We start from the raw sequence: 24,730 nt of genomic DNA, 5'->3' as shown, positions 1-24,730 counted from the left end.
AAGCTTTCTACATAATTAAAACTGCAGCTTTGGGTATGTAAAATCATCGGATTAACTTTAGAAAAGTTCGCAAAAGAAAGTCGAAAATGGTTTGAAAATGTATGAAAAATATAAAAAGCATTAACCTTATAATAAATTAGAATTTCTTCCATTGTTCTTGCAGAATTTCTTTATCTACAGACAGTCTAAATCATCTCTCAGCTTTCCTTATCCTTTTCATCATTTTAAAATAATGGAAAAGCCTCAACAATACTATTCCATAATTTTCTTTAGCAATTTTTATTATCTTTTCCACCTTAAGCCATCCAAAATGCGTGTTGACAATCGCTGTAGTGTTCCAAACAGTTGCCCTGCTGGCGATGTGCCTCCAGGTAATGTGGCGAAATGTGCTCGAGTGCCAATGAGTCGACCTCCTGCCCATCATCGCTGGCAGGCAGCTGAAAGATGGCCGACAGCAGTTCCATGATAAAGCTCTGCGGTTGAGCGGCCTTCCTGCCATTGCCACCGCCTGATTGCTGCTGGCGCTGGGCAGACTCACAAAGAGCTCGAAGCACACAGGCCGTGCCATTGAGTTGCCGACTGTGTGGGAGGGAGGGAGGAGGAGGAGCACGGATTGAGTAGATCAAAGTTTGCCAAAAGTTTCGAGCTGATAAGATTTCACTTACGCCCTGTATAGCCGTTCGATTTTGCCAAAGAGCAGCTGCCTAGAGCTGAGATGCTGCTGCAAATGGAGACGCTCAAAGTGGGGATCCAGCTCCAGGCTCTCGCTCTCCCCACGTCGTCGTCGTCGTCGCCGTCGCTTGCCGAAAACAGGATAAATGTGATGCTGAGGCGGGGATTTCAGCAAACGTCGAGGACGTTGACTGTAGTCGATGCTGTGGAGGGAATGAATATAGTTAAAATATGAGGAGTATATTTATTTCGGCATTTACTCTTTACTCACTCCCACTTTGGCTGGTCCGTCCATATGCGTTGCTTTTCACGCCAATTCTGCTGCAGCCGGTCCTTGTTGCGCCGCCACCAATTGTCCGGCGGTGTTGGGTCTGCTGTTCCGTCTCCCGTTCGCGGTTGCTGCCACTTCTGGACCGACTGTCGCGCATGCCAATTAGCCGGACCCGGCCACGTCGCCTGCTGTCCATTTGCATTTGCATTCCCATTCGCATTTGCATATGCAGAAGTGGCTGCCGCCGTCGCCGCCGCTGCCGTCGAACCGGAGCGCAGGATGTTCGTGTAGTAGGAGCCGTGGCTATTGGCTGTATATGCTGGACGATCTGGTGGCCGCGGCACTGCCGTTGGTGCGTGCACTGGCTGCCAATTAGCAGGGCTTCGATTGGGATACGGAACGGGGTCTGGGTCGGGGGCACTGCCATTGCGACGGACAGTTCCGATGGTGCCGTCATTGATGCGAGTGAGCACGTTTTCAATCAGCTCGCTGGGCGCCTTGCTGGGCAGCTCCCAGGCCACGGCACATGTGATGCCCAGGATGGCGTAGTTCGTGTACCCCACAATGGGTATGATTATGTCGAACACAAGCTGGAACGAGCTGCCCTCCGGGAAGAGCAGATAGCGCTTCTGTCGATGCAGTCGCAGCATCTGCTGGCGCCACGAATCGTTGGCTGGCGCACCCAATAAAGAAGTGGAAGGAGGAGAAAGAGGAGTGCTGCTGCTGACCACCACCTGATGTGATCTATTCGAGTTGTGACCCTCAGTGTTCGCTGGCCTGTCATTGCGGAGCAGGCAAAGTGGCAGCAGCAAAATTAGCATCGCTGTGACTCCAGCACATCCAATTACTCTGATTGTTTTTGCCATTTTTCTGAAATGAAAGCGAGCAAAAGTTACTAAAGTAAAACACTAGACAACAAGGTTGTGAGTTCATTTATATTTTCTAGTTGATTAAAATTGAATCATATATCAAATTTCAGCATTTTTAAAGTAAATTCTTAAGCAACAAGTACCCAGCAGTATGTGTACGTGTGACGTTTGTTATCTCTTTTCCCACATACATACATGTGCTTTGAGCTTTGAGCTATGCCTCTCCCTTTCTGCCCTCTCTATGATAAAAGCTGCTTGCAAGAATGCTGCAGCCATGTAAACAAAGCGTGCAGCTACACTTGCATACGTAAATACATATATATATACATATATATATATGTATATGTACATACATACATGTACATGAAGATCAGCGCAAAACTACCTGCTTGCCGACGCCGACGCCGCATTGCTCGCGCCCTACGCATATATTTTTAGAAGAGAGCCAGAAAAAGCCATATCAAGAGAGCGCTGCTAAGCTCAGCACGAACGTCAACCAGAGAGCGAGAAAAGTGCAGTAACGAAGAAGGCGGGACAGGTAAACGAAAGAACGGCCGCTGCCGGGCATAAGCACATGCGGGAACTGTGTTTTAAGTACAGTTGCTGGTTAATCACGCTGGGCAGCCTGACAATAATAACAAAGGAAGGTAAGAAAATAATTACAGCAAATTGTCGCGCTAAGTTCTGGCACTCCACTCCTTTTAACTCCACTCTTTTGTGTGCCAGTGTAATTGAGCAATTGAACAGTCAATACTTTGGCTTCTCTCTGCCTGGCCGAGCACTCACATTCGAAAAAGGAAAAGGAAAAAAAAAAACGCAAACGCAAATGCGAAATTTGCATAATTTCACTCTATCTGCGACGGCAGCTACTTCCATTTGCTGGCTCTGCCAATCATGCGTTAAATTAATGCAATTTTCAACAACATTCGATGCGAGAGAAATGGTGAAACGTAGCGACCCCGGGACCGGGACACCGAACCAGCGCTGCCACAATTAAAACACTTCCATGCCGGAATGCCGCCGCACTGAGCGCAATTGAACGAGAATTTATGAAGCAGATAATTACCATTAGAGGCAGCGACGAGTGTCCGGCGAATGGGTCTCTCGATTTCGTTTGGTTTGGTTTGGTTTTGCCTTGGTCCTTAGGTCCCTTTATGTTTTTTGTTTTTTTTTGTATTTTTACGATATGTTGATGCCATTAGCTGTCCGAGTCATACTGATGATGGTGCCATCGTCGCAGCACAATCCCTGCTCTGATGCCCAGCGGCGCTTCGATCTCGTGTACAGTTTGGGTCCAGCAAAGTTTAATTGTACAATTAGCACCCAATTGAGTGTCGTTAACTCGTTTTTGTGTCATTTAAAATGCTCTTTAAAAGGTGCTAAATAGTTGGCCTCACTGAATCGAACCATTTATAACCCAGAGCAGCAGCAAATATAGAACGATTTTTCCTACATTTCCGTTTATTCATAAATCGTTGAATAATTGTGTAACGTGAAAAAAAAGACGCCGTTTCGTGTTGACTTTTGATGACAGTTCGCCTGTTGGCAACTATTGATTGCCATAAATAAACTTTAATGAATCCAACACTTGATTTAGTGCTAAATAAATGCCAAAACTCTATAAAGATTATGTGCATAAAGCCGGAAAATATTATAAAATAGATAAAACGCATTTATCTTTTTTTTCTGCAGCAAATATTTGCATGTAGGCAAACAAAAAGAGCTAGTACTTATTTGCTCTTTATTATTATTCAAATTATCCTTGCTAAGTCTGACTAAATATTCCCTTTCCCATTGCACTTCCAGCCGCAACACGTACACTCGCTGGCTGTCAAAGTTTTGGTGGCAACTGCTGACTTTTCCACCTCTTTGTGTGGACAATTGAGGTGACAACCAATCAATTTACTGTTGCAAGCCCGTACAAAAGCACCGCCATCATCAACGCTGCCGGCACAGATCTTGTTGTGGGCAACCCAACACACACACACGCGCACACAAAGAGCCGCAGGTGCTTGCAGCAGAGTGGCACAGGCGTCGCATTCACTGCAGAGCCACAGAGCAACAGAGATAGCGACTGCAGCGGCGGATAAGTCCCCGGCCTAGAGGCGATTGCTTTTCTGGCCTACGCTGGAATTCAGGGCAGATTCAGGGCGTCGATGCGTCGTTGGGTTGTCACGGGAGAGAGAGATGCAGAGGGAGATTTCGTGGGCTCGTATTTGTATGCTGATTAAATGGCACAGGTAAGTGCTTATGCATGCATTCATTATTACATTTTAATTGTTAAAGCATGTTTAAATATATTTTAAAATTCTTTTGTAGCTCAAAACCAAACCCATACGTTTGGGAGCTAATCAGCGTCCAGGAAATTGAAGCATGAGGTGCCATTATTTGCACAATTCGAACAGCTACGTACCAATTCGTCTAAGTTTTCACACAATCTCTTAACTGAGAAGCCAACCGTCATGACATGCTTGTTGGAGTTGAAAGAGCCACAGCATACGTTCCACAAATATGTGGCAAACAGCCAGGAGCTGCACCACACCACAATTTGCCAGGAGTTGCACTTTGTGGCACCGCAAATCTGCAGCTTCATCTCTTAGCCTTTGCAATTCTTTAGCCGTGAATTCCTTAAGCAAACCCAAGAATGTACGCCATGTGCCATTGCTGCCACAAGTTGCAAGCGCTGCAGAAATTAGTTGACCATGCACGCTGCCAGCAAGAAGTTGGTAACCTTCAGATTTCGCCTCGCACAGCTGCTGCTGCTGCTGCTGCTGCTGCTGCTGCTGCTGCCTCTCCTGTCTGTGGCTAGTTGCAGTCTCTTCACACCAGCTGGCAATGCCACATGCAACCACAGGCTGAGTCGCTCGCGGCGAGTGGCCATCTTCAACGGTCAAGGCGTGCTCAAGGTGGGCCATTAATCAAACATGTGGCAAATCGATCGATTGAGTCGTTGTTCTCATTGCCCAACCCCCCCACAGTTTGTCTGTGGCATTGCCTTTCCCGTACCGCAGGAGGACACTGTGCTTTCCGTTTGGGGCTTCATCAACTATCAAAATCAGTTCACGCCCCCACCCGTGCCCGTTTATTGGTGGAGTTTTTGGAACACCTCCAGCTTTGAGTCGGTGGCCAGGGATATCCACACGCAGCTTGGACACGATGAGGCACGCACTTGGCTCTACGATGTCATTGAAACGGGCCTGGAACAGTGAGTAGCTAATGTGAAATTAGTGTTTAAAGTGGATCTCCAGCCATGTTCCAACAGATTGGATGCCGAGAGTGGAGCTGTGTGCCTGCTGCGCAGCATCTGCGAGATCTCACAGCGACCCTTCCAGCCCAGCAACCTCTTCAGCGAGCTACTAAATGCGGTTCTAGTGTAAGTAACTATTTGAAGCTGTTTCCTCTTTTGATTCACTGCACTATTCCCTCACAGACCTCCTCTGGATAATGTGGCGGACAAGTATCTGCATGCCCGGGATGGGGGACGTGCGGGCGCTGACTGCCGCAGAACCTACAGCGATTGCAGCCATAAACTTTGGCGACATCTCAGCCATGCAGCTAGGATAACGCTTTGAGCGCAGAAGTGTGTGAAACAGGGAGAAAAGAGTTGAAGAATTATATGAAAGAAATGTCGAAAACAAGCCCAAAGAATGCCCAATTAATTCTGCAAGCTAAACTCATTTGAGGTATATTTTTTGGTAGCCTGAAACTCCGATCCGAAAGCTAATTGCTCAGCTACTTGTTTAGCTTTCCGTTCCGATATAATTTTTCCATATCCTCTGCTTTATTTTTATCTACAAATTCTACACACAAATCTTCCCCTTTAGCTCCCTCTTCTGCTATAAACTTCTTTCCCTCAGTGTACCTACTGCCAACCCTACACCTTTGTTTTACATCAATTTAAATTTGTGTGTTTGGAACACTCCTGCAGCTACTACGTACTCGTAGCCGTACCCGTACCCATACCCATACCCATACCCATTCTTGTGTGTATCTTTGTTTCCGCTTGTATTTTTCGATTCGCTTTATTTGTGCCGTTTTATTGTTTCCCTGCTCGTGTGTGCGGGTTGCTGCTCGTGTGAGATTTTTACTAATTTCCAGAGCCAAGTTGAACTGTAAACAATGTCAGCAGAGAAACCAAATGAAAACGAATGCAGCCAACAAAAACACCCACGGGCACAGGCACGGGCCGGAGTCGGAGGCTAACGAACAGCAGTCCTCGTCGTAGTTGGAGTCGTCGTCGTCGTCGCAGCAGTGGCAAAAATTTTGTAGCATGCAAAACATTTGTCAAATGTAAATTAGCAAAGAACTGTGGCAGAGCGGAGGCAATGCAAGGCAAGGCAGGGCTTTGGCATTGCCACCGCTGCTGCTGCTGCTGCTGCTGTGGTTTTTCCCTCTTAGCCATGGCCCCGCTGTGGGAGGTGTGGCGGGGGGGTTGGAGCTGGTGTTTGCCTGGCACAAATCGCATAAAATCACACTTAATGCCCGCAGGCAACATGCAGCATGTAAAAAGTGCAGCGAGGCGTGAATGTCGCTGGCACACACACAAAACTTCTGCATGTATACAGGACGCAGGACACAGGACACAGGACATGGGACGCAAAGACACACAAACAGACACACATGGCCCGGCATTGGTGCAATGTTGCAGCTGAACGCAAATGCGGAAGCATTAACATGGTTTGTGCCCCACTCTCCATGCCTCCTGCCATCCTTTTTGCCTGCCTCTATTGTTCGCAATTATCATGGAACGCAAACGACAAATGCTTAATTTTTGTTATCCAAAAGTTTAACTTTTGCCTCACTGCACCTGCCGCACCCCTCCGCCTGCTCCGCCCCTCCCCTCCCACACAAACAAAACCAAAAAATTACAAAAATAAACTAACATCCAACCGAAAAGTACAAGTCCAACTTTAATAAGCGCCATTTCTGCTGCTCGTGTATGGGTCGGTCCACATGGCGTATGAGCAATTTGCATTCGCCAACAAACAAAAGTTCGGGGCGTGGCTCTCAAGTGAATTTTATCGCAGCCAGATATTCAACAAAAGAAGTTGCATTCCGAATGCTACACTGAGAGCAAGAGAATGCTCATAAAATTAGGAATTGAGAAGGATTTTTTTTTAAATTTTATTTTCATATCATTTATGAGGGAAAAAATATAAATGATATCGGGATGTCATGTAAGTGATCTCAAGAATCATATTCTCCTGCAAGTGTTTTACTGCTGAAAATAATTTTAAATTAGAATATTAAACTTTCTTTTTATTTTCAAATTTTATTTTGATTTTTAATTATTTTATTTTCCATGACTTACGTTTAATTTATAACGTTTTTAGCTGAAAAAAATCGTACAACTTTTGAATTAGTTTTAATAGTTTTTTAGATTATAGAAGAGGGGATTTGCTTTTAATTAATTAATTTTTATGGCAAAATATGCAAGAATTTTATTTTTGAGAATATTATTAAGTGTTATTTTTTTTTTAACCTGTTATATTTTTAATTTAATATTTTATTTCAATTGTTTTCATTTGCTTTTATCAAAAATAAAGCTGACATCATGTTGCCATGCTACAGATCTCTAGAATATTATTCTCCAGAAACTGTTTTACTTGTCAGAACCTCCCGAGAGTCATGATCTTTCATTTAGCAAGTCACTGACTCCGCGTCAGTGCCAGTGAAGTTCTCTTCACACTTTGGTGCGAAGTTCAATGAACTGCAAATCTCTCCGAGTACGTGGCGCTTGTAACGGTAACAGAATTTCATCACGAGAGACTGCTCCAATTTGAATTCATCTCGAAATATGGGTTAGTTGATGCAAGTGATTAGCGCGCTGCTTTAATAAGTCAAAGAAATTAGCAAAATGTTGTTCGCTGCTGCTGCTGCTGCTGCCTCGACCTGTCGCTCATTTCGCATCCAAAAATGTTGTTGCCTGTATTTTAATTATGTCAAATTTTGCCGCTGCTCTGCTTGTTGTTATTGTTCAAATGTCAGCAGCCAATTAAGAGAGGGTGCGACAGAGAGAGGGAGATAGAGAGAGAGTGCGAGAGAGTGACAGAGTCAAAGGCTGCTGTTCATTTTCTCCAGGCCGTAACGGCGTCATCGCGAGTCACTCAATGTCACTCTGCCGCCGCCACTGCCGCTGTCCGTCGCTGTCGCTGTCGCTGTCGCTGCTTTAGTTGTTCTTCCTGGCAGTGGTTGTCAGGGCGTTGCTGGGAATTCAGTTTGGTTCTGTTCTGCTCAGGTCGTGTCCCAAACTCCCCGACCAGTACGAGCACGAGTATTTGGATGCCAATGCCACTTCAGCGCCTGTCACGGCATCCAGCCCTCCCCCTGCCCCTGCCCCTGCTCAGCTCTGGCTTCCCCCCCAATTGCCTTACTTGGCCTTGTCATCATTTGCATAAGAAATTTATCTCAATGAGTGGCTAATTGGGAAATTGTGACATGCCTTCCTCGCAGGCCCCACGGGCGTCCCCCTCCCCTTCATCCATTCGCTAAGCCAACAAAAGGGCTGCGCAAATCCGCGGCCCGTTAGTTTTATTGCACTAATCCTTGAACTAATTTAGAGGCAAACTGAAAAAGAGGAAAACGAAGAACAACGTCTTGGCATTTTAAAATTAAGTCTAGGCATATTGGTGGCATATAATGCTGGCCATGCGACTAGAGCTGGGTACTAGAAAAAGCTACTAAAAAACAAATAAAATAAAAATGAAACTGTTGGAGTAATTTTGAGTCATTATATGACTTAAGTACAAAGTGAAAATTTGAAAATTACTAAATAAAAGTAAAAAAATTTAAAAAATAATTAAAAGGTTTTAAATTTATGAATTTCCATAAGTTTTTATGTAAAATTAATTAAATGCTAAAAATTAAAATTGTTTGGCGTTCAAAACAAATTACAAAATTAAAAAAAAATAATCAAAATGTTGGAATAAAAATATAAAAATTAGAGTTAAAAATTATAAAAAAGCTCTAAAACTATTTTTTTTGTAATTCAATGAAGTTCTATTGGGTTTTATGTTGAATTAATTTAATAAAAATATGTGGAATTTAATTTAAAACGTGCGTAACTATTTCTTTAGTTACTTTACTTTTTCTGTGCATCCAAATATATATAACAAAAATTAGAATCTGACCAGAAACAAAATGGTTCTAGTTTCAAATGCCACTTAAAATCTATGAATATTCCATGGAAAATAATTCTGTTTGGGAAATAGATTTGTTTCAGCTGCTTGCAGCTCTTATTTATTGTCCATAAATAAATATTTCTTAGCTCTAATTTACTGCGACGCTGACTGAATGGTGTTTTCGATTTAAAGGTATTTAATATCGGGCCATTAACACACTACTTATCATGTGAGCTGTCTCTATTTGAATGTACTGCAGTGTAGAGCGCTTGGCAATCAGCGTTTGACTAACTAATTGCGTATACGCTATGCTCTCTGCCATATCATAGACGGTTTAATTTAGACACACATACAGCGGGAAAGAGAGAGAGAGAGGGGAAGGCACACACACACACACACACACACACACTCGCACAGAGAGTGTGCCACATTCATGGCCACAAACTGAATTGTCTAACTGAGCTCATTAGCAGCCGCTGTCAGGCTAAATATTCCCACTCCGCCAGCCGTACATACCTATGTACATATGTATGTATGTACATATGTACTGCATGTACATACATCTCTCTGTGTGTCTATCGCTCTATCCAATTACCTATTCGATAATGTGAGGCAAACCAAACGAAATTAATTGCACATTTTAATTGACAACGCATCAAATCAATTTGCATGCCAGTCATTCAGTCCGCCGCCAGACAACGATTAATGAATGAACGATTTGAAAATGTGTCTGTGTGTGGACACATCTAAATGCCAACCAGTCTAATGTGTGATGCGGTTTGAGCGGGGGGCCATTCCATGCCACACACTTCGATTGGCCCTTTACGCATCCATAATGAGGCAGGTGCGCATTTTGTTGCTCCTTGACGGCCAATAAATTAGACGAGGTGTGCCTCGGGTCGCGCTAATCTCGTTGTATATTATTTGTAGGCCAACTGCCCCTCACCCCCTGGTCAAATATCTTTTGCATGTCAAAGCTGTATGTCGGGGGGAGCTGCTTTGGCTCACATTATTGAGATTGGACACTGCATATTGCATTTCATATTCAGCTGACAATTAGCGTATTGATTTATAAATTTAATTGTCTAATAGTTGTCCTTTGATTGGTATTAATTTGCTGGTTAGAAAACACTGAAATGCTTTTATGCAGAGTCGTTAAATGGCATTTGCCATTAATTGGATATGGAAAATAAATTTAAAACATGAAAATAAATTACACAATAAAAATGTAATCCAGAGAGCAAATTGTTTCGGTGCGAAAAACGTTTATCGAAAATTATGGCTTTATATTTCTTATCTTTATCATATTTTATTTATGATTATAATCCTCGCAGCTTCTTGTCAGATTGCCACCAAATAAATTCTAGAAATTGTAGAAAGGACAAGCGATTTCTATGCTTCTCCATGTTCCCTTTGTTATCTATAGAAATTCAACTTCAAATCTTTATTTATATTCATATTCTTTCAGTTGATTAATCGCTCAACAAATATTCTTTTTCTTTCAAAAGACTTTATATCGAATCAACGCTATAATCGGTTCAAGTTTGTTGTTGATTTCACTTTTATTATAACTGATCTGCGTACGAGAATGTTGCCATGTTGGCCAAGAGTTCAATTAGTTAAAGTCGTAGCCGCACCATTACGTATATTCATTTCCATTTTCGGCTTTTTCCTACTGCTAAGTGTCACTTGCAATGAACATTTTCCACACTTCGAGCGTATTTTAAAATTAATTATAATTGCACAAACTGGCTGGGGGAAAAAAACGAAAAATGAGGCGAAAAATGCAAACATCACCAAATGAGAAAATTAAACGGAAACCAGCAAACAGCAACAAGAACGGCAACGGCAACAGCAACAGCAACAAACTGAAATTTAAGTTTTGTGTTGTCAGCAAATGTAACAAGTGGGAATGCCACGAAATGAAAAATACTCCTTAAAAATAGCAAATAAAAATATAAATATATCTAAACAAATTTTATATCCTTGATTGATGCAATGAAACAGTTTGAACTGAAGCCCAACTGGCAACAGTCTAGTTCCTTATTTTCACTGATAAATGACGCTCCATCCAAAGTTCTCCCTACGTTACATCCATCCACTGCCGCACAGCATATCCCTTGACCTATAATAGTGCCCACCCTGCCGTAAGAAGGTGAAGGTAATGTGTAATGAGTGGGCGATGGAGTTGAAAGAAAACGAAAGATTGCATTGGGTCAGGTCAGTGGGGTGCTGTGCCTGACCTCTTTCACTGCAGCAATTCAACGCACAGCCACATGATTAATACTTGATTAAGGTTGGGGCTACAATATGTACATATATCGTATATATATTCGTATTCGGTGTGTACTTTTGTGGCGCTTATCCCTGTGTGTGCTTGACAAAGTTGTGGGGTAAACGCTTAAAGTTTTGCGGACAGCGCCCAAGATGGAGTTTACCTCTGGCTGCCACTCGACTCTCCCTCTCTTTCTAATCTCTCACCTACTCTCTCTCTCTCTCTCTCTCTCACCCTTTCTGCCCCTTGTGTGCAACAAACTTGAGCAGCTCTTGAGGTAGCAGCAGCAGCAGCCGCAATAACAGCACCATCAGAAAATTGCACTTGCAGGACTTGCCTGCCTGCCTGCGTGTGTGTCTGCGTGTGTCTGCGTGTGACCAAGTGCCTCTGCGTGTGTGTGTGTGCGTTTTGTGCATTTTAATGTCCTTGTATGCGTGCATGTAATTTATGTTTTTCAACTTAATTAAAGTTAATTTTTAATGCCACCACGGCGACGGGCGACGGGCGACAGGTTTGCTGGTCTCTCTGTGGCCATGGGGGCGTGACAAGTGCATCAAAGGCGCCCGCAAACATTTTAACACCACTCGCAATTTTCATGCTGGTGACATTAAACAGCTGCAACTGCAACTGCAACATCGAGACTGGGGCAGTATCAGAGGCAGAGCCAGCAGCAGCATCCAGCAGCAGCAGCAACTTTTGTCATGCAATGAGGTCAACAATGGACACGGAATACTTTTTACATACATATCTACATATCTGCATGTGTATGTGTATGCTATAATTTTGCCCTTATCTGTTTTTTTTTCTTCCTGCTGCTGCTCACTTTCAGCTGTTTAATAAAAATGCCAATTAAATGCATGCTGCTGATTGCACCGCACGTACGGGGAAAAAAACGGTAAAGAAAAACACTCGAAACACGCACACAACCTGCAAATAGCACATCAGTTAATTATTATAAATTACAAATGGCAACAAGAGCGAATAAATATCATTAGCAGCCACGTGCAATGCCATCGAGGATATTAAGTAAACAACAGCCAAAAAAAACGACATAGAGTAGCACTAAGGATGCTCTATGCTGTAATAATTACAAGTGGATACACTAATAAATAAAGTTGCGAAGAGAATATCAACTTTGATGGTCTTGACTTGGGTGAAAGCTTTGCAAAGGCGAAGGTTCGATGCAGACAGACGCAACGGTTACTCCATCAATGAGATGATCGACTCAACTGTCGAACACGATTGAACATGTTTGAATTGCTTAATGCCAACGAATTGTCCCGTGCGACATTTCGGGTCCCATGCGATATTTTCTGTCTCGTGCAATATGTCCAGTGCGTCATTTTGGGCCCCGCGTTACGTGTTCCTTTCGACATGTCAAGTTGGCCAAACATCAATCGTTGAAATCATGTTCAATCATTTTCATTACTGTTCACTCCTAATCAAAAACGTTCAGTCATGTTCCATCGTGTTCAATTATGTCCTGCTAATCATGTGCAATCCCAAGCCAAAACTGCGTGGGAGCTGTGTGGATCGTAGCTGTAAAAAGAGACCCCGAGAGTAGACCGAGAGTAGACGAGAGAGCGAGAGCCAACAGTCTGCTGCAACTCTAACAGTCTGCTGTAGCTGCAAATCTAACAGTCTGTTGTCCTACTGTAGCTGCAGCCACGCTAAACAACCAATAAAGTAGCTTATTGTAGTAAATAATAGCTCAATGATTCTATTGCACTTTACTGACATGTCCTTAAAACACTCTGTAACATTTTGTTATTTTAGGTTTTTGCGCTAAAAACGTGTGTTTATATTTCTATTTTCACATTCAATTCAATCTCAGTTGTTGTTTATTTTTCATGCCGAAAAGCAAACAAATACACATCGTGCATGTGTGTGCATGGCTAACATCAAACATCGTCTGTGTAGGGGGAAATGCTGTCAAAGCTCAATGGGCAGTGGCTGTGCATGATTTGTTCGCAGTTTTGCTCGCGTAGATGCGGCATATGACGCTTTTCGTGTTCGTCCAAGCTGAAATGATATTAGATTGGTGTAGCAGATAGTTACTAATAGTTCGTAGGAGTCTGCCACTTACGTAAAAACATATTTTAAAAGCTTAAACAAGAAACCCTGACCATGATCCCCCGCGAGAGCCGTGCAATATGCCTTCAGGACACACGCACGCCCATCGAGGCCACTGCGATCGATGAGCTCGTGGAGCAGCTCATAGGTGTCCCTTCTGAAGGGTCGATTCTCCCGCTTAACCAGCACTGGGGTATTGGCACGAAAGCCATAGCCATGTGCCCAGACAATGGGCGAGGCAATCACATTGTTTTTGGCATTAACGCGGAACTTGAAAAGGGGAGAAGCAACTCTATAAGCAATTGGACTGATGCAATTATCGAATATTACCCACAAATATGCGTGTGGTTTCTATTATATCCAAATATCGCTTGGCGCGACTATGGGGTATGCTGGAGTTATGCGCCAGTGCCGTGGTAAGGCAGAGAAAGCTGAGAAGAAGACCCAAACGAAGCGTGCACATTGTTGCCGATGAAAGAACTCAACTAACAGAAGCCAAGAGCTTTACATTGATGTCGCATAACATGGCAACGAACTGCTCTAGTAGTTAACAGTAAGGTGTTAATCAGACACCTCTCTCCCTCTCTCTCTTGCACTCACCTGAATACCAATTTGAGCAGCTTGAAGAGCATGCCGCTCTTCTGCCCCGCCTTGTCCACATCCAGCACAGCTGTGCAAAAGGATTTCAGCATGCAGGCGCGACCATCAAAGCCATGGCTGGAGAGGGTACCAAATTACAGCAAATCAACTAAACCACTCAGAACTTACCCATCCAAAGCGGTCTCTAAGTTTGGAGAACAAATCCCGCTTAAAGAGGCGAAAGAATACCGCATTATCCTTCTTTTGCTCTTCGATTGAGGGGAAAGGATAATTGGTACGAAAGCCATAGCCGTAGGCGTACAACGTATTGATTTTGAGCAGCGTGTTCTTGCCATTGGTGCGCCACTGCAAAAGAATTCACAGAAATCGTATGATTGGGGGGGAATGCCAATTAAAAACTGGAATGCCTGTTCCAAAGTGGACGCAACGCACCGACATACGGGATCCCTTGCTGAACTGCAGATATCGTTTGCCACGTCGCAGTATTCTCGTTTCATTGTTGGCACTGCCAATGGAGTTGGAGTCGGAGTCGGAGTCGGAGTCTGTGTTCGAGTTGTCATAATGCATGTCAAAGCTGTGCTGGGGGCGGCTGCTCGACCTGCTGGTCATGTAGGAGCCATCAGCAAGCCCATCAAAATTGTCAACAATCTGACTGACAGCGGAGCAGGTGGATAATTGTTGGAGGAGGAGGAGGACAGGCACTACGAGCTGCAGTATGAGCATTGCCGCTGCTGACAGTTGAGTCATGGAGCTACACTCTGATTGGAACTAATTGAAACTTTTGATGGCTACTCGAATTGCGCTCTAAAATCTATCTTCACTTTGGCTTTTATTTCAATTGAAACGCTGTTCACATTTTTACACAGAGTTCCGTTTCTTTATGCCTTCGAGAGTTCTCTTGTTCTGCGGGCGACTCTCTTTGTTCCGCCTTTGATCACCGTTTCTTTCTGCCCTAGCGGCTCTCTTCGTTTCGCCCCTTCCTTTGTTCTTCCTTTGCGACTCTCTTTGTTCCTCCTTTGATCACCGTTTCTTTCTGCCTTCGCGCCTCTCTTCGTTCTGTCTCTTCCGTCTCTTCGCTCTGCCTTTGAACTTCCGTTTCGTTCTACTTTCGCGACTCTCTTTGTTCTACCTTCGATCTTCGTTTCTTTCTACCTTCGAGACTGTCCGCTGCTGTCCACTTATCCCAGGCTACTGATGTCAGCTCGCATATCTTCAATCTACTTGACAAAAATACAAGAAACAAGAATGGGAAACAGCCAGTTGGAGGCTAGCATTCGACAATTCAAACAAACAAACGACGAAAGAACGTGAGGCATTGGTTTATTCTTTGTGTTTTTGTTGGTGGCGTTGCTTATTTATTTATTGTGGCTCCATGTGGCTACGGTGACATCTCGTGTCTTCTCCATTTATGTCTTCACATCACACGGCCACTCCTGCTGTTTTGCTCTGATTTGGAATTCTACTGCTTGGACATGACATTTACTTGTTAACACTTTTTATCCATCGTTCCCGGGCGCTGCTGCTGCTGCTGCTCGTGTGGACGTCAACAAGTTCACCATTTCCCCACCGGTTACCAGCCAAGAATGGGGCCAAAGCAGCGTGCAGTAAGGGGACCAAAGCAGCGGGGACTAGGGGAGCTAACGAAGCGCTTAGAAGTGGAGCAAAGCAGCGAGGAGTGGAGAAGATTATAGCAAAAAGGTGTGAAAAAAGGTAATGCATTCGACTTATACTTTTATGTGTCTTGGTATTCTGATCTATATTTCTTTTGAATATAATTTTAACATTTGTTTTTGAAAAATATAAATAATTTATGGCTTATTTTGTTAAGAATTTATGAAAAAAACTAGTTCACATCTAACACTTGTACCATACCATACCATTCAAATTTCATAAAACTTGAGGCATACAACCTAATTTTTGTCTTGTGCAAAGTGCACAATTTACTCAGCTAGATTTATCTCCCAAAACATCTGAATTCTGACTATCACAACGCGCACAAAATTGCTATATTCCCGAAGTACATTTCATTGACCGAATTCCACTCCTCTTTCATTCATCTCTAAACTCATTTTTCATAGAGAAAAAGCAGCAACAGCAGCAGCATCATTAAAATGCAATCCTTCAGTCTCCGATTTCTTTCATTGGTCGATTAATGCGTAGCCATATTTCCAAAAGCCACAAAATGCTGCAGTCCCTGTGGGCAATAGTCGTTAAAATTTCCCAGCCTGAGAAAACTTCCAAGTCTGTTGATTGAATACAACTTTTTGGCAGCTTTTGGGAGCCAACAAAAGTTTGCCCAAACGTATTTTTATTTCTTTTCAATTAAAGTCCGTCAGTGGCCCGGCAGCATAATGATGGGAAGCAGAAGGTGCCAGCACAACTGACACACACATCAGTCAGCCGAAGACGGAGGCGCCACGCAGCACAGACAACATCAATTCCACTTCCCGCCCCGCGGCAGCTGTGACAATGGAGGAGCTGGAGGATGGAGGCAGGTGAGGCCAAGCCAAGTTGCAGCTGAGCAAAAAAGATATATGAAGTGCCATTTTTTAACGGCGCTCAACAAGTGGCCCCCAGCCCCTGCCCTGCCGCTGCCTGGCGGAGTGGACACTCAAGAATAATTTGATGGCGGGGCACAGCACACATTTTTAAGTATCGTACAATTTATTGAGCATAATAATTTTTCGGCGGCGTTGTGTATTTGCCAAAGGCCAATTCCAGCAGCGAAAAGTGACAGTCATACTGGGCGGCGCAGTCATCTTTGTGGGCTTCCCGATAGGCCTTGTCATAGTGCACGATGTCCGAGTTTTCATGAAGTTCGCGTGTAAAGATGCGCTGCTTGGGTAGGCTGCAAAAGGGAGTTACATGAAGCTGGATTGGGCGAATTTGTATTGCAAACTTTACCTGAATATAGTGCGCAGCATTTCGCCGACCATGTTCATTTTGGTGCGCTGAAAGTACTGGCGACTCTCGCAGAGGGTACGCAAAACGCAGTCACGGCCATTGTAGCCCATGCTGGAAAGGTAGAAAAATTAGTAAGAAATTGGAGAATAAAGACCGCAGAAAGTAGATGCAAAAAAAGGTATAGATCTCCCCCCTACTTATCCACAATTGTCTCAATCTTCTGATAGATAAATCTGCGGGAGCGTCGCCGGAGCACAGCCGGTGCCACGGGATGTGTGGCGAAGCCATGTAGATGTTGCAGCACCCACGTGCTGTTGGGCAAATCGTAGGCCGTGCCCCAGTTGATGCCGAAACTGTTGTATGCATAGTAGGGATTGCCGATGAGGCCCACCGTGAAGCAGACAGCCACCTGACCAGGGACAGAACAGTAACAAAGTGCTTTTTTTTTGGTCGTTGCATGGCACATACGGACAACGAGGAGCCCTCGGGAAAGCTGAGATAACGCTTCGGACGACTGAGTGAGCGACGCCAGCGTTCATGCAGCAACAGCTGAGCGGATGGAGGAGTCCGGTTGTCTGCTGCACGTTCCATCATAGTCATCAATGTTGGCGGCGGCCATAAATCATGACTGACATTGCCAGCAGCCAGAGACAGAGCTGGAGCTGGAGCTGGACTTGGACTCGTACTTGCGTACGAGGGCGTTGCATTTGTCGTTGCAATTAAATCGTAAATCAAAAACTTTGCAACAATTAAACGATAATTAAACAATGCGAAGTGCGCGTAAATCATGGCAAAAAGCTATGTGGCACGTGCCGTTTGCCTTGCAGCACGAAAACCAACTGAAAACTGTACTCAAGAAGCGGCGAGACACAGACTGGAGGAGGAGCAACCAGAGACGCTCTGGCCGTGGCAGGAAAATTGCCAAAGTGCAAATGTGTCAATTGTCAGTTAGCGTTTAGAATGTTCGTTCGCTCTTTGCAGCAGACACTTGCAGCAGTCACGTTTACAATAAACACAGAGGGACGGGGGACACACGGAGGGAAAGGTGCGAAGGCGAAGGCGCAGGCTGCAACTTAATTGAATTGCCTGCACCTGTCGAGGGTCGGCACTGCCAAAGCCCTGCGCTGACAAAGATCGATGGCCATGGCAGGGGCATTGAGTCTGCACCCAAATGGTGTTCATATTCGCCAACTGAATTGCCAATGGTCTAGAGGATATTGTCATAATAAAACGATTGCAACGAGAAGCTTGTCAGGTGTGGATTTCCAGCTGCAGAATATTAAAGAATATTTACCCTCTTTAAGGGTTTTACTTTTAATGGAATTAAGTGGAAGTTCTGTGATATTTCTTCTGTTTTTCCATACAAGTACATATCTCAGTGTGTTTATATCTGTAAGTACGTTTGTATTTCCATAACTATGCTGTTTAATTTCCTTAGAAGTTTCCCCATTCATTGGCCTGGCAAAAACTTTTCACCCTTCCCCAGCGAGTTGTGGCTGCGTCTGCGGCTGCGGCTGCTGTGTGACTGTCAACTTCAATGTCGACAGAACAAACAAACAAACAACTTCATTAACCCCATAGGGCATACAGCCAATACACACACACACACACACACAACGTACACCCACACACACACATTGGATAGAGGCAATTGAGGCCAGGCAAACGCTTAGCTGACCCATTAGAGGGGAAAAAGCGCTCGTAAAGCGGAAGGCAGAAGAGGGAAAAGGAGGCAAAAGTCAGGGGGCCAGAGACCAGTGGGATGCTAAGCAAAGCAGACAATCGAAAAAGCGAAACCAATCGAGGGAAAACAATCATGAAACACAAGACGAACGAACACAAGACACCCGAGCAAATCCACAATCCTCGACACGTGAATCAAGGCCCGGCTGGGTCGCCGTGTTAAGGTCAAAAACCAAAGCCGGATGAGTTTGCGGATAAGAATATGGATGAGGATACACACATGAAGGCAAAGGCAAAGTCACAGTCAAATTTGGTAACTTTCTCGACGACCACTTGAAGCTTTGCCGAGGCTCTGAAATTGACGCTTCAATTCGAACGAGCCCCCTCAAAGTCCTTTGATTACCATGACAATGCCTGTCACTGTCACTGTCACTGTCACTTGTCACAGTCACTGTTTCTCTCTGTGTGTGTGTGTGCGGGTCTGTGCCGCCTTTTTGATAAGACATTTTACAGATTGCAGATAGTTTAGCGTGATCATAGCTCGTGCCTCCCAATTATGGCCTAATTTGTTATGCATTTTTTTTGTGTGCAGATTTTTGCCCCAAAGTTAAAGTTGCCAAAAACCACAGGAAGACCAGGAGACTGAGTCTCTACCCATCTACGGATATTAAACTATTTCCGAAGCATACAAAAAGCCAATTTAAATGCTAATATAAAATACCAACATTTTATTATTATGCCAAGAGCACGCAGCCACTCCGCTCTCTCTCTCTCATTCTCCCCTGGCAGCAGGGCGGCAGGGCGGCGGTTAGGGACCAACGACCACTTTGGGTGCGAAGTTTTCTTGGTCGCACTGTGCGTGATAAGCCAAGTGGCTTCAATGATTTTGGCACAGACAGCCACAGCCACAGCCACACCCCACCCAAGAGGCAGCTCGCTGAATGGCATATATGTAAGTGGGGGCAGGGCATGCCACTTGAAGCATGCACATGTGAGTGGTAAAAACATACATTTATTTATGTACATAATATGTACTACATATGTATGTATGTACATATGCATAGATATATACATACATATGTGTTGGTTTGATTCGGAAATAGAAGACAATTGCCTGATTTTCTTTGTATGCCCACAAAATCCTTTGAGTTTCCATCCTCTGGCATCGTTTATGTCTCACGAATAATGACAGTTTTTTAATTAGTTAAGTGTTTAGTTAATGATTGACTAAATATCTACATTTACGTGTGTAAATTCTTTACCTGAGACAAGTCTTTGACTGCATAAAATGTTTTTATAAGTATTTAAAACCCAAAGGTTACCAAAAATGTACCAAAAATATTTCCAAAATCAATCAAAATGAATGAAAAATATACCAAAAAACTAAACAAAATATCCCAAAAAAATATAGCAAAAACGTACCAGAAATATACCAAAAATCTACGAAAACTATATCAAAAATCTTTCAAAAATATTACAAAATATCTGAAAAATGTCTGTAAAAAATCCATCCAAAATCAATCCAAAATTCAACAAAAAATGTACTAAAAATACGCCAACAAAGTCTGTAAAAATCTGTGCTGCACATTTTCACACACAAAAACTTGTGATGACTTGCTCTAAAACTACCCTAAACCTACCTCAAACCTTCCTTAAACCTGCCTTAAACCCATATCCTTTGCTAACCCTTGCCCACTCACCTGTCTATCATTGTCTCCAGTCGACTGTAGAGCTCACGTCGATGTCTGCGTTTGATTTGTGCCTGGGCGGATTTCTTAGTCGTCCAGCCATGGGCATTCTGCAGTACCCACGTGACATTGGGCAGATCGTAGGCAACGCCCCAATTGATGCCCAAGCTGAGATACAGCAGGTTGGGATTGCCGATGACACCGGTGGTCAGGCAGACAGCGGCCTGCAAATACATATTTGATTTAATATCCAGGATGTACTTGGGGGTTCATTGACTCACCGAAGCTGATGAACCCACGGGAAAGGCCACAAAGCGTTTGCCTCTCGAGAGTTTGCGCTGCGAGCCAGCATGTGGTGGCAGTCCCAGTCCCAGCAGCTCCAACTCCTGCTCCAACTCCCGTCCTTGGTTGATGAGTCCTGGCGGAGTCAGCGTGACATTGTTGACTTTGCCGGCATCGTGACTGCTTGTCGTCGGTGGCAACAGCGTGGCAAACACATGTGGCACATCGTTCTTCCACTGACTTTGGCATTGGCCCAAGAGCAACGCTGTGAGCAGCAGCTTCGGCCAGCTCGTAGACATTTTTCACAACTGATTTTGAAGTTTTTGGCCATTGATTTGTGAGTGCCAGTCGCGGGTTTTTTAGGGGGTATCTCTGCCTTTGTTTTAACGCGCCATCGAAGCGCTGCGAGAGCTGTTAATTCAATTAGAAGCTGACCCCATTCGAAGACTAATTTGTTGCTCAAACATGGAACTTGCTGCGTACAAATTGCAGCGACACGGAAAAGAGAGCTGAAGATCCACATCTGTTGGCACCGCTGGCTCTGCGGCTCTTTAGTTCTTCTGTGGACACTGCTATGGCATTTACAAATGGGTTAAGGCTGCTCCTCGCCAGCTTGCTGCTGTCGCTGGTCTGTGGTGCAGAGGCCAACAGCTGCAACAGCTCCAGCAGCACTCGCGTCACTTACATGCAGCAGCCGAGTCACATTCTGCATCGCCAGAAGCGTTGGCTAACCTTTGAGCTGGGCTCCTCCATGACGGTTTGGCATAACAAAATTATTTATTTACACACACAGGCAGTATCTCTACGTATCTTACAGCTGACAGCCAACTGTGCCAAGGCCGTGCTGGAGACCATACCCAGAGGCCTGCTTTGGCTGGCCGAGGCAACGAGCATCTACGAGCTACCTGCGGCTGTTGAGGATTGGATACCACGACGTGTGGGCAAGCCAAAAGTTAAACCAGCTCCGGTACCACCACCACCACCGCCTCCTCCTCCGCCGCCACCACCTCCTCCTCCATCCTCCGCCTTTGCCCTGCAACCACAAACTGTTGTTGTGCCGCTCAGTCCAACGGATCCCATACAATCCTTTTACTTTGCCTATCCGCAAGGCCTACCCACACAGAATCGTCGCAAGTCCTTTGCCCATCAAATGCAGGCAGGCTGCCCGGCCTCGCATCTGGTCAAGGATCCGTATGGCACCTTCTACTGTCGCCCATCGGCCATGTCCCGACGCCTGCGACGCGAACTGCAGCGCAATGGAGTCAAAGTGCTGAACGAGAGTCAGAGTCCGCACAGCATGCTCTTCGACATGGTCAGCCTGCTGGCCACCATGTAAGCTGAAAGTTCTCTCTGCTAACTGCATTTCCTTTTTGCCAGGTTTTGCCCCTCCCCTTTGCCAGGTATAATTACGATCCAAATTATTGCATCATGCGAACGCTGTGCGAGGCCCGTCTGCTGCTGGCTCCGCCCGGTCTGACGCTCTTCCATGATATTTTCCGCATAATGCTGCGCTATGTGCATCCGGAGATTGCCCATAAACCCAAATATCGGGAGGCCTTCACCGCCGGACACACGCTCCACGAGTGCGCCAGTCTGTACGGGCCGCACTGTCGTCAAAGTTTTTTGCTGCTGCTCACGGAGCCATTTCGGCAGAAAGCGGCACATTAATTAAATAAAATCGGAATGAGGAAAACATTTCAATGCATTTACTGGGCTGGCTGCCAGTTCAGGGTTTGCCATGTAATATTTATAAATCGATATGCCCAAAACAAATTTGGGTAATATTTCCCCCTCGCTTCAAAAATTATTGCAAAAAATGACAAGCCAAAAAGTGGAGGGCGAAAATTAAGTAAATATCCCAAGTGACATTTTTATTGACACTTTTTTGTGTGTGCGCTACAATAGAGCTCTCTGCATGGGCTCTACGGGGTACGACTATAAAAACATGCGAAAGGGGGAATTTATATGGGGGAAAAATTATTTTTAAAGGATGCAAAAAGTTGTATTGTGGACAGCTTGAATTTTAGGTTGTTTTAAGACTACGGCTTAGACTGTGGATACGTTGACAAAAATGCCAAAAAAAGGCATCATAATAAGTTGAAATAAATTGTAAACTGGCATAAAGCTCATTCTCGAAATTGTGGACTCAAAAATTCGAACTGGGAAAAGTTCCTTCAGGACAAATTCCTTCTGTTTATCCGCTTTCCCTTTAGGTCTAACTATTCCCAGCCAGAAACGTTCGCTTTTTATATGAATATTATTATTTCTTTTACCATAATTTATACACCGAATGGTCCCTCAATATTTACCATAATTTAAATTTAGCGAATTTGTAATGCTATGCCTTTTTTTTCACATATTAATACCCTTTTTTTCAGTTTATTCTTAGTTTTATTATTTCCCCATGAACTAGAGTTATGATTTGCAGTTAATTGTCAATAAATAAACAGCAGAATAAAATAAAGAGCGAGGAAGATAAAGACACCTTTTTACTACGTTTATTTCTCGCTTTTTCAACGACTTTTTTCAGTCCCAAATTCATGAACAGCTCTTGGCTAATTGCAGAGCATTCAGCGACTGCAAATGGGGAATCTCAGCTACCTTTATGCACACATTGCCTTCCCTGCTGTAAATTTCATAATTTGTATTATTTGCTTTTTGACTTTACAGCGCGCTGACAATTGGACTGGAAGTGGAAACAAAACAAGCGAATTGTACACGACTGTTGACACACAATTTACATGCCACTGCAATCAGTGTTGGCCGTATTGACAGGCAGCCAGCGGGCAAGTGTAAGCGGTGGGGCAGTACCTGGGGGGGGGAAGTGCCAGTCAGCGAGTTGGCACACACCCGCTAATCAGAGCAATCAACACAGTACTTGAGCTAATAAGCCGATAACCGGACGGCAGCCCGGCACCGGCACACGAAACCAATGGAAAGCGATCGACGATGAGTTTAGTTTGAAACGGAACGCGGTGCCGACAAAATGAGGCTCTCGGCGACTTACCACTACAATCTGCTGGCATTATGCCTCCTGGCACTGGGACAGCTGCAGCTGCAGGTGCAGGTGCAAGGGCGAGTGCAGACACAGAGCCTGCCGCTGGACCCATCCCTGCCACTGACAGCTGTAAATGGCACGCAAATGGAGGTGAAAGTTCTGCGGCGTCACAAACGTTATCTGGCATTTCCCGATGGCTCATCGGTTTCGGTGTGAGTGTGTGGGTGTGTGGGTGTCCAGGACTTTACTTTACGGCTACTAATCTTTTGTGTGTTGGTTGTGTGTGCGTGTGCAGGGAGCCATTTGCATGACTATCGGCATGATTGGCAATCCCGATGTGGACTTTCTCAGCTGGGCTGTCAACTGGGGCGTCGCCTACGATCTGCCCAACCGGGAGTGGGTCATACAGCATGCCCACGGGCTGAATGCCACACTATCCAAGGAACACATCCAGCGACGCTCACGGCGCGCCTTCTACGACGAAGTGAAGTCTATTTTCAATAAGTGAGTGCTAATTCTACTTTATTGGCTGCCATTTGCTCACACTCTTCACTCAGCATGGGCTTCAATGGACACTCCTGCGTGGCTCGAGCGCTCTGCGAGAGCGCCAGGTTCAGGCTGCCCCAGGGACAGCGCGGCAACATGCTGCAGGAACTGGTGCGCACGGTGTTCAGCCTGCCTGCGACAGCAGTGGCAGTCCATGAGCCACAGGCCCATCATCAGTACGATCGCATCTACCGCAGGTCCAAGCGGTCTGCCAGGGAGTGCCACGAAATCTATCCCGACTGCCAGTTCTCGCTGCTGGCCCTGGCGCTGGGCAAGTACATGGCCGGCACCACAACCAAGTTGAGTGCATTTAATTTTATGTGAAATTTGGCTGAGAATATAATATAAAAAACATATAAAAATCAATAAAAAATAAAAACTAAGTTGATTAATCTTAAAAAAATAAATTAAATAAATTTAAAAATGTTAGATTTGGCTGTTAATTCAATGGTACGAGTGCCACTAGAAAATTTTAAATTAATTTAACTCTGAGCACTCTCATTTTTAAAGCCAATTTAGCTCCAAGTTCGACTCTAAACCTCTGGCAAAATATTATAAAATAAAACCCAAGACTTTATTTTACCTTGTCCAATGCTTGCCCATCTCCCACATTAAAAAAAAAACACAGCTGGCACATTTTTTTAAAACAAATTATTTCATTCTTCTTTATTTAATAACGCGTAACATTTATTTATATATTAATTGTTTTTCTTTTTTATGTTTTGTTGTCGTTTTTTTGGTTTTTGTT

At 44.4% G+C, this 24,730-nt stretch overlaps 6 protein-coding genes across 7 annotated transcripts; 3 read left to right on the top strand and 3 right to left on the bottom strand.

Annotated features, from left to right (window-relative positions):
- Positions 1-255: 255 nt before the first annotated feature.
- On the bottom strand, positions 256-1,809 carry LOC117898825. The gene is made up of 3 exons (XM_034808492.1): positions 944-1,809; positions 666-875; positions 256-579 (listed from the first exon to the last, which is right to left on the bottom strand). Exons 1-3 carry the CDS (start codon positions 1,807-1,809, stop codon positions 297-299), a joined length of 1,359 nt encoding a protein of 452 aa, XP_034664383.1. The 3' UTR covers positions 256-296.
- Positions 1,810-4,277: 2,468 nt separating this feature from the next.
- Positions 4,278-5,395, top strand: LOC117897210. Its single transcript, XM_034805914.1, has 4 exons — positions 4,278-4,718; positions 4,791-5,017; positions 5,075-5,185; positions 5,243-5,395. The coding sequence occupies exons 1-4, from the start codon at positions 4,515-4,517 to the stop codon at positions 5,382-5,384; spliced, it is 684 nt and encodes a 227-aa protein (XP_034661805.1). The 5' UTR covers positions 4,278-4,514; the 3' UTR covers positions 5,385-5,395.
- A 7,601-nt stretch (positions 5,396-12,996) lies between these two features.
- LOC117896997 lies at positions 12,997-14,939 on the bottom strand. The gene is given in 7 exon segments (XM_034805557.1): positions 12,997-13,230; positions 13,295-13,608; positions 13,610-13,661; positions 13,882-13,998; positions 14,050-14,069; positions 14,071-14,226; positions 14,314-14,939. Coding segments are annotated over 7 exon segments (1,095 nt in total). The 5' UTR covers positions 14,629-14,939; the 3' UTR covers positions 12,997-13,109.
- A 1,587-nt stretch (positions 14,940-16,526) lies between these two features.
- Positions 16,527-20,949, bottom strand: LOC117897195. 2 transcript variants are annotated; one of them, XM_034805896.1, is made up of 6 exons: positions 20,438-20,949; positions 20,169-20,380; positions 17,254-17,413; positions 16,983-17,194; positions 16,786-16,896; positions 16,527-16,729 (listed from the first exon to the last, which is right to left on the bottom strand). In XM_034805896.1, the coding sequence occupies exons 1-6, from the start codon at positions 20,735-20,737 to the stop codon at positions 16,546-16,548; spliced, it is 1,179 nt and encodes a 392-aa protein (XP_034661787.1). In that variant the 5' UTR covers positions 20,738-20,949; the 3' UTR covers positions 16,527-16,545. The 2 variants fall into 2 exon arrangements, with proteins under 2 accessions (XP_034661787.1, XP_034661788.1); XM_034805897.1 differs by lacking the exons at positions 16,983-17,194; positions 17,254-17,413.
- Positions 20,950-21,007: 58 nt separating this feature from the next.
- LOC117898887 (F-box only protein 11) lies at positions 21,008-22,106 on the top strand. The gene is made up of 3 exons (XM_034808570.1): positions 21,008-21,195; positions 21,256-21,770; positions 21,839-22,106. The coding sequence occupies exons 1-3, from the start codon at positions 21,013-21,015 to the stop codon at positions 22,104-22,106; spliced, it is 966 nt and encodes a 321-aa protein (XP_034664461.1). The 5' UTR covers positions 21,008-21,012.
- A 1,209-nt stretch (positions 22,107-23,315) lies between these two features.
- On the top strand, positions 23,316-24,319 carry LOC117896772. Its single transcript, XM_034805249.1, has 3 exons — positions 23,316-23,646; positions 23,732-23,940; positions 23,994-24,319. Exons 1-3 carry the CDS (start codon positions 23,425-23,427, stop codon positions 24,304-24,306), a joined length of 744 nt encoding a protein of 247 aa, XP_034661140.1. The 5' UTR covers positions 23,316-23,424; the 3' UTR covers positions 24,307-24,319.
- The last annotated feature ends 411 nt before the right edge of the window (positions 24,320-24,730 follow it).

The sequence above is a fragment of the Drosophila subobscura genome, chromosome O (assembly GCF_008121235.1).
Source record: "Drosophila subobscura isolate 14011-0131.10 chromosome O, UCBerk_Dsub_1.0, whole genome shotgun sequence".
In the NCBI taxonomy this organism is placed as follows: Eukaryota; Metazoa; Arthropoda; class Insecta; order Diptera; family Drosophilidae; genus Drosophila; species Drosophila subobscura.
This window is presented reverse-complemented; position numbering and strand designations above follow the sequence as displayed.

Coding starts and splice junctions, on each gene's coding strand:
- LOC117898825 (XM_034808492.1), bottom strand. CDS start 1,809: ATGGCAAAAACAATCAGAGTAATTGGATGTGCTGGAGTCACAGCGATG. Junction 876..943: donor ACGGACCAGCCAAAGTGGGA/GTGAGTAAAGAG, acceptor TTCCCTCCACAG/CATCGACTACAGTCAACGTC. Junction 580..665: donor ATCGAACGGCTATACAGGGC/GTAAGTGAAATC, acceptor CCTCCCACACAG/TCGGCAACTCAATGGCACGG.
- LOC117897210 (XM_034805914.1), top strand. CDS start 4,515: ATGCACGCTGCCAGCAAGAAGTTGGTAACCTTCAGATTTCGCCTCGCA. Junction 4,719..4,790: donor ACGGTCAAGGCGTGCTCAAG/GTGGGCCATTAA, acceptor ACCCCCCCACAG/TTTGTCTGTGGCATTGCCTT. Junction 5,186..5,242: donor CTACTAAATGCGGTTCTAGT/GTAAGTAACTAT, acceptor ATTCCCTCACAG/ACCTCCTCTGGATAATGTGG.
- LOC117898887 (XM_034808570.1), top strand. CDS start 21,013: ATGGCATTTACAAATGGGTTAAGGCTGCTCCTCGCCAGCTTGCTGCTG. Junction 21,196..21,255: donor AGCTGGGCTCCTCCATGACG/GTTTGGCATAAC, acceptor CGTATCTTACAG/CTGACAGCCAACTGTGCCAA. Junction 21,771..21,838: donor GTCAGCCTGCTGGCCACCAT/GTAAGCTGAAAG, acceptor CCCCTTTGCCAG/GTATAATTACGATCCAAATT.
- LOC117897195 (XM_034805896.1), bottom strand. CDS start 20,737: ATGTCTACGAGCTGGCCGAAGCTGCTGCTCACAGCGTTGCTCTTGGGC. Junction 20,381..20,437: donor CCGTGGGTTCATCAGCTTCG/GTGAGTCAATGA, acceptor ATGTATTTGCAG/GCCGCTGTCTGCCTGACCAC. Junction 16,730..16,785: donor ATGCTGCGCACTATATTCAG/GTAAAGTTTGCA, acceptor TCCCTTTTGCAG/CCTACCCAAGCAGCGCATCT.
- LOC117896772 (XM_034805249.1), top strand. CDS start 23,425: ATGAGGCTCTCGGCGACTTACCACTACAATCTGCTGGCATTATGCCTC. Junction 23,647..23,731: donor CCGATGGCTCATCGGTTTCG/GTGTGAGTGTGT, acceptor GTGCGTGTGCAG/GGAGCCATTTGCATGACTAT. Junction 23,941..23,993: donor GTGAAGTCTATTTTCAATAA/GTGAGTGCTAAT, acceptor CTCTTCACTCAG/CATGGGCTTCAATGGACACT.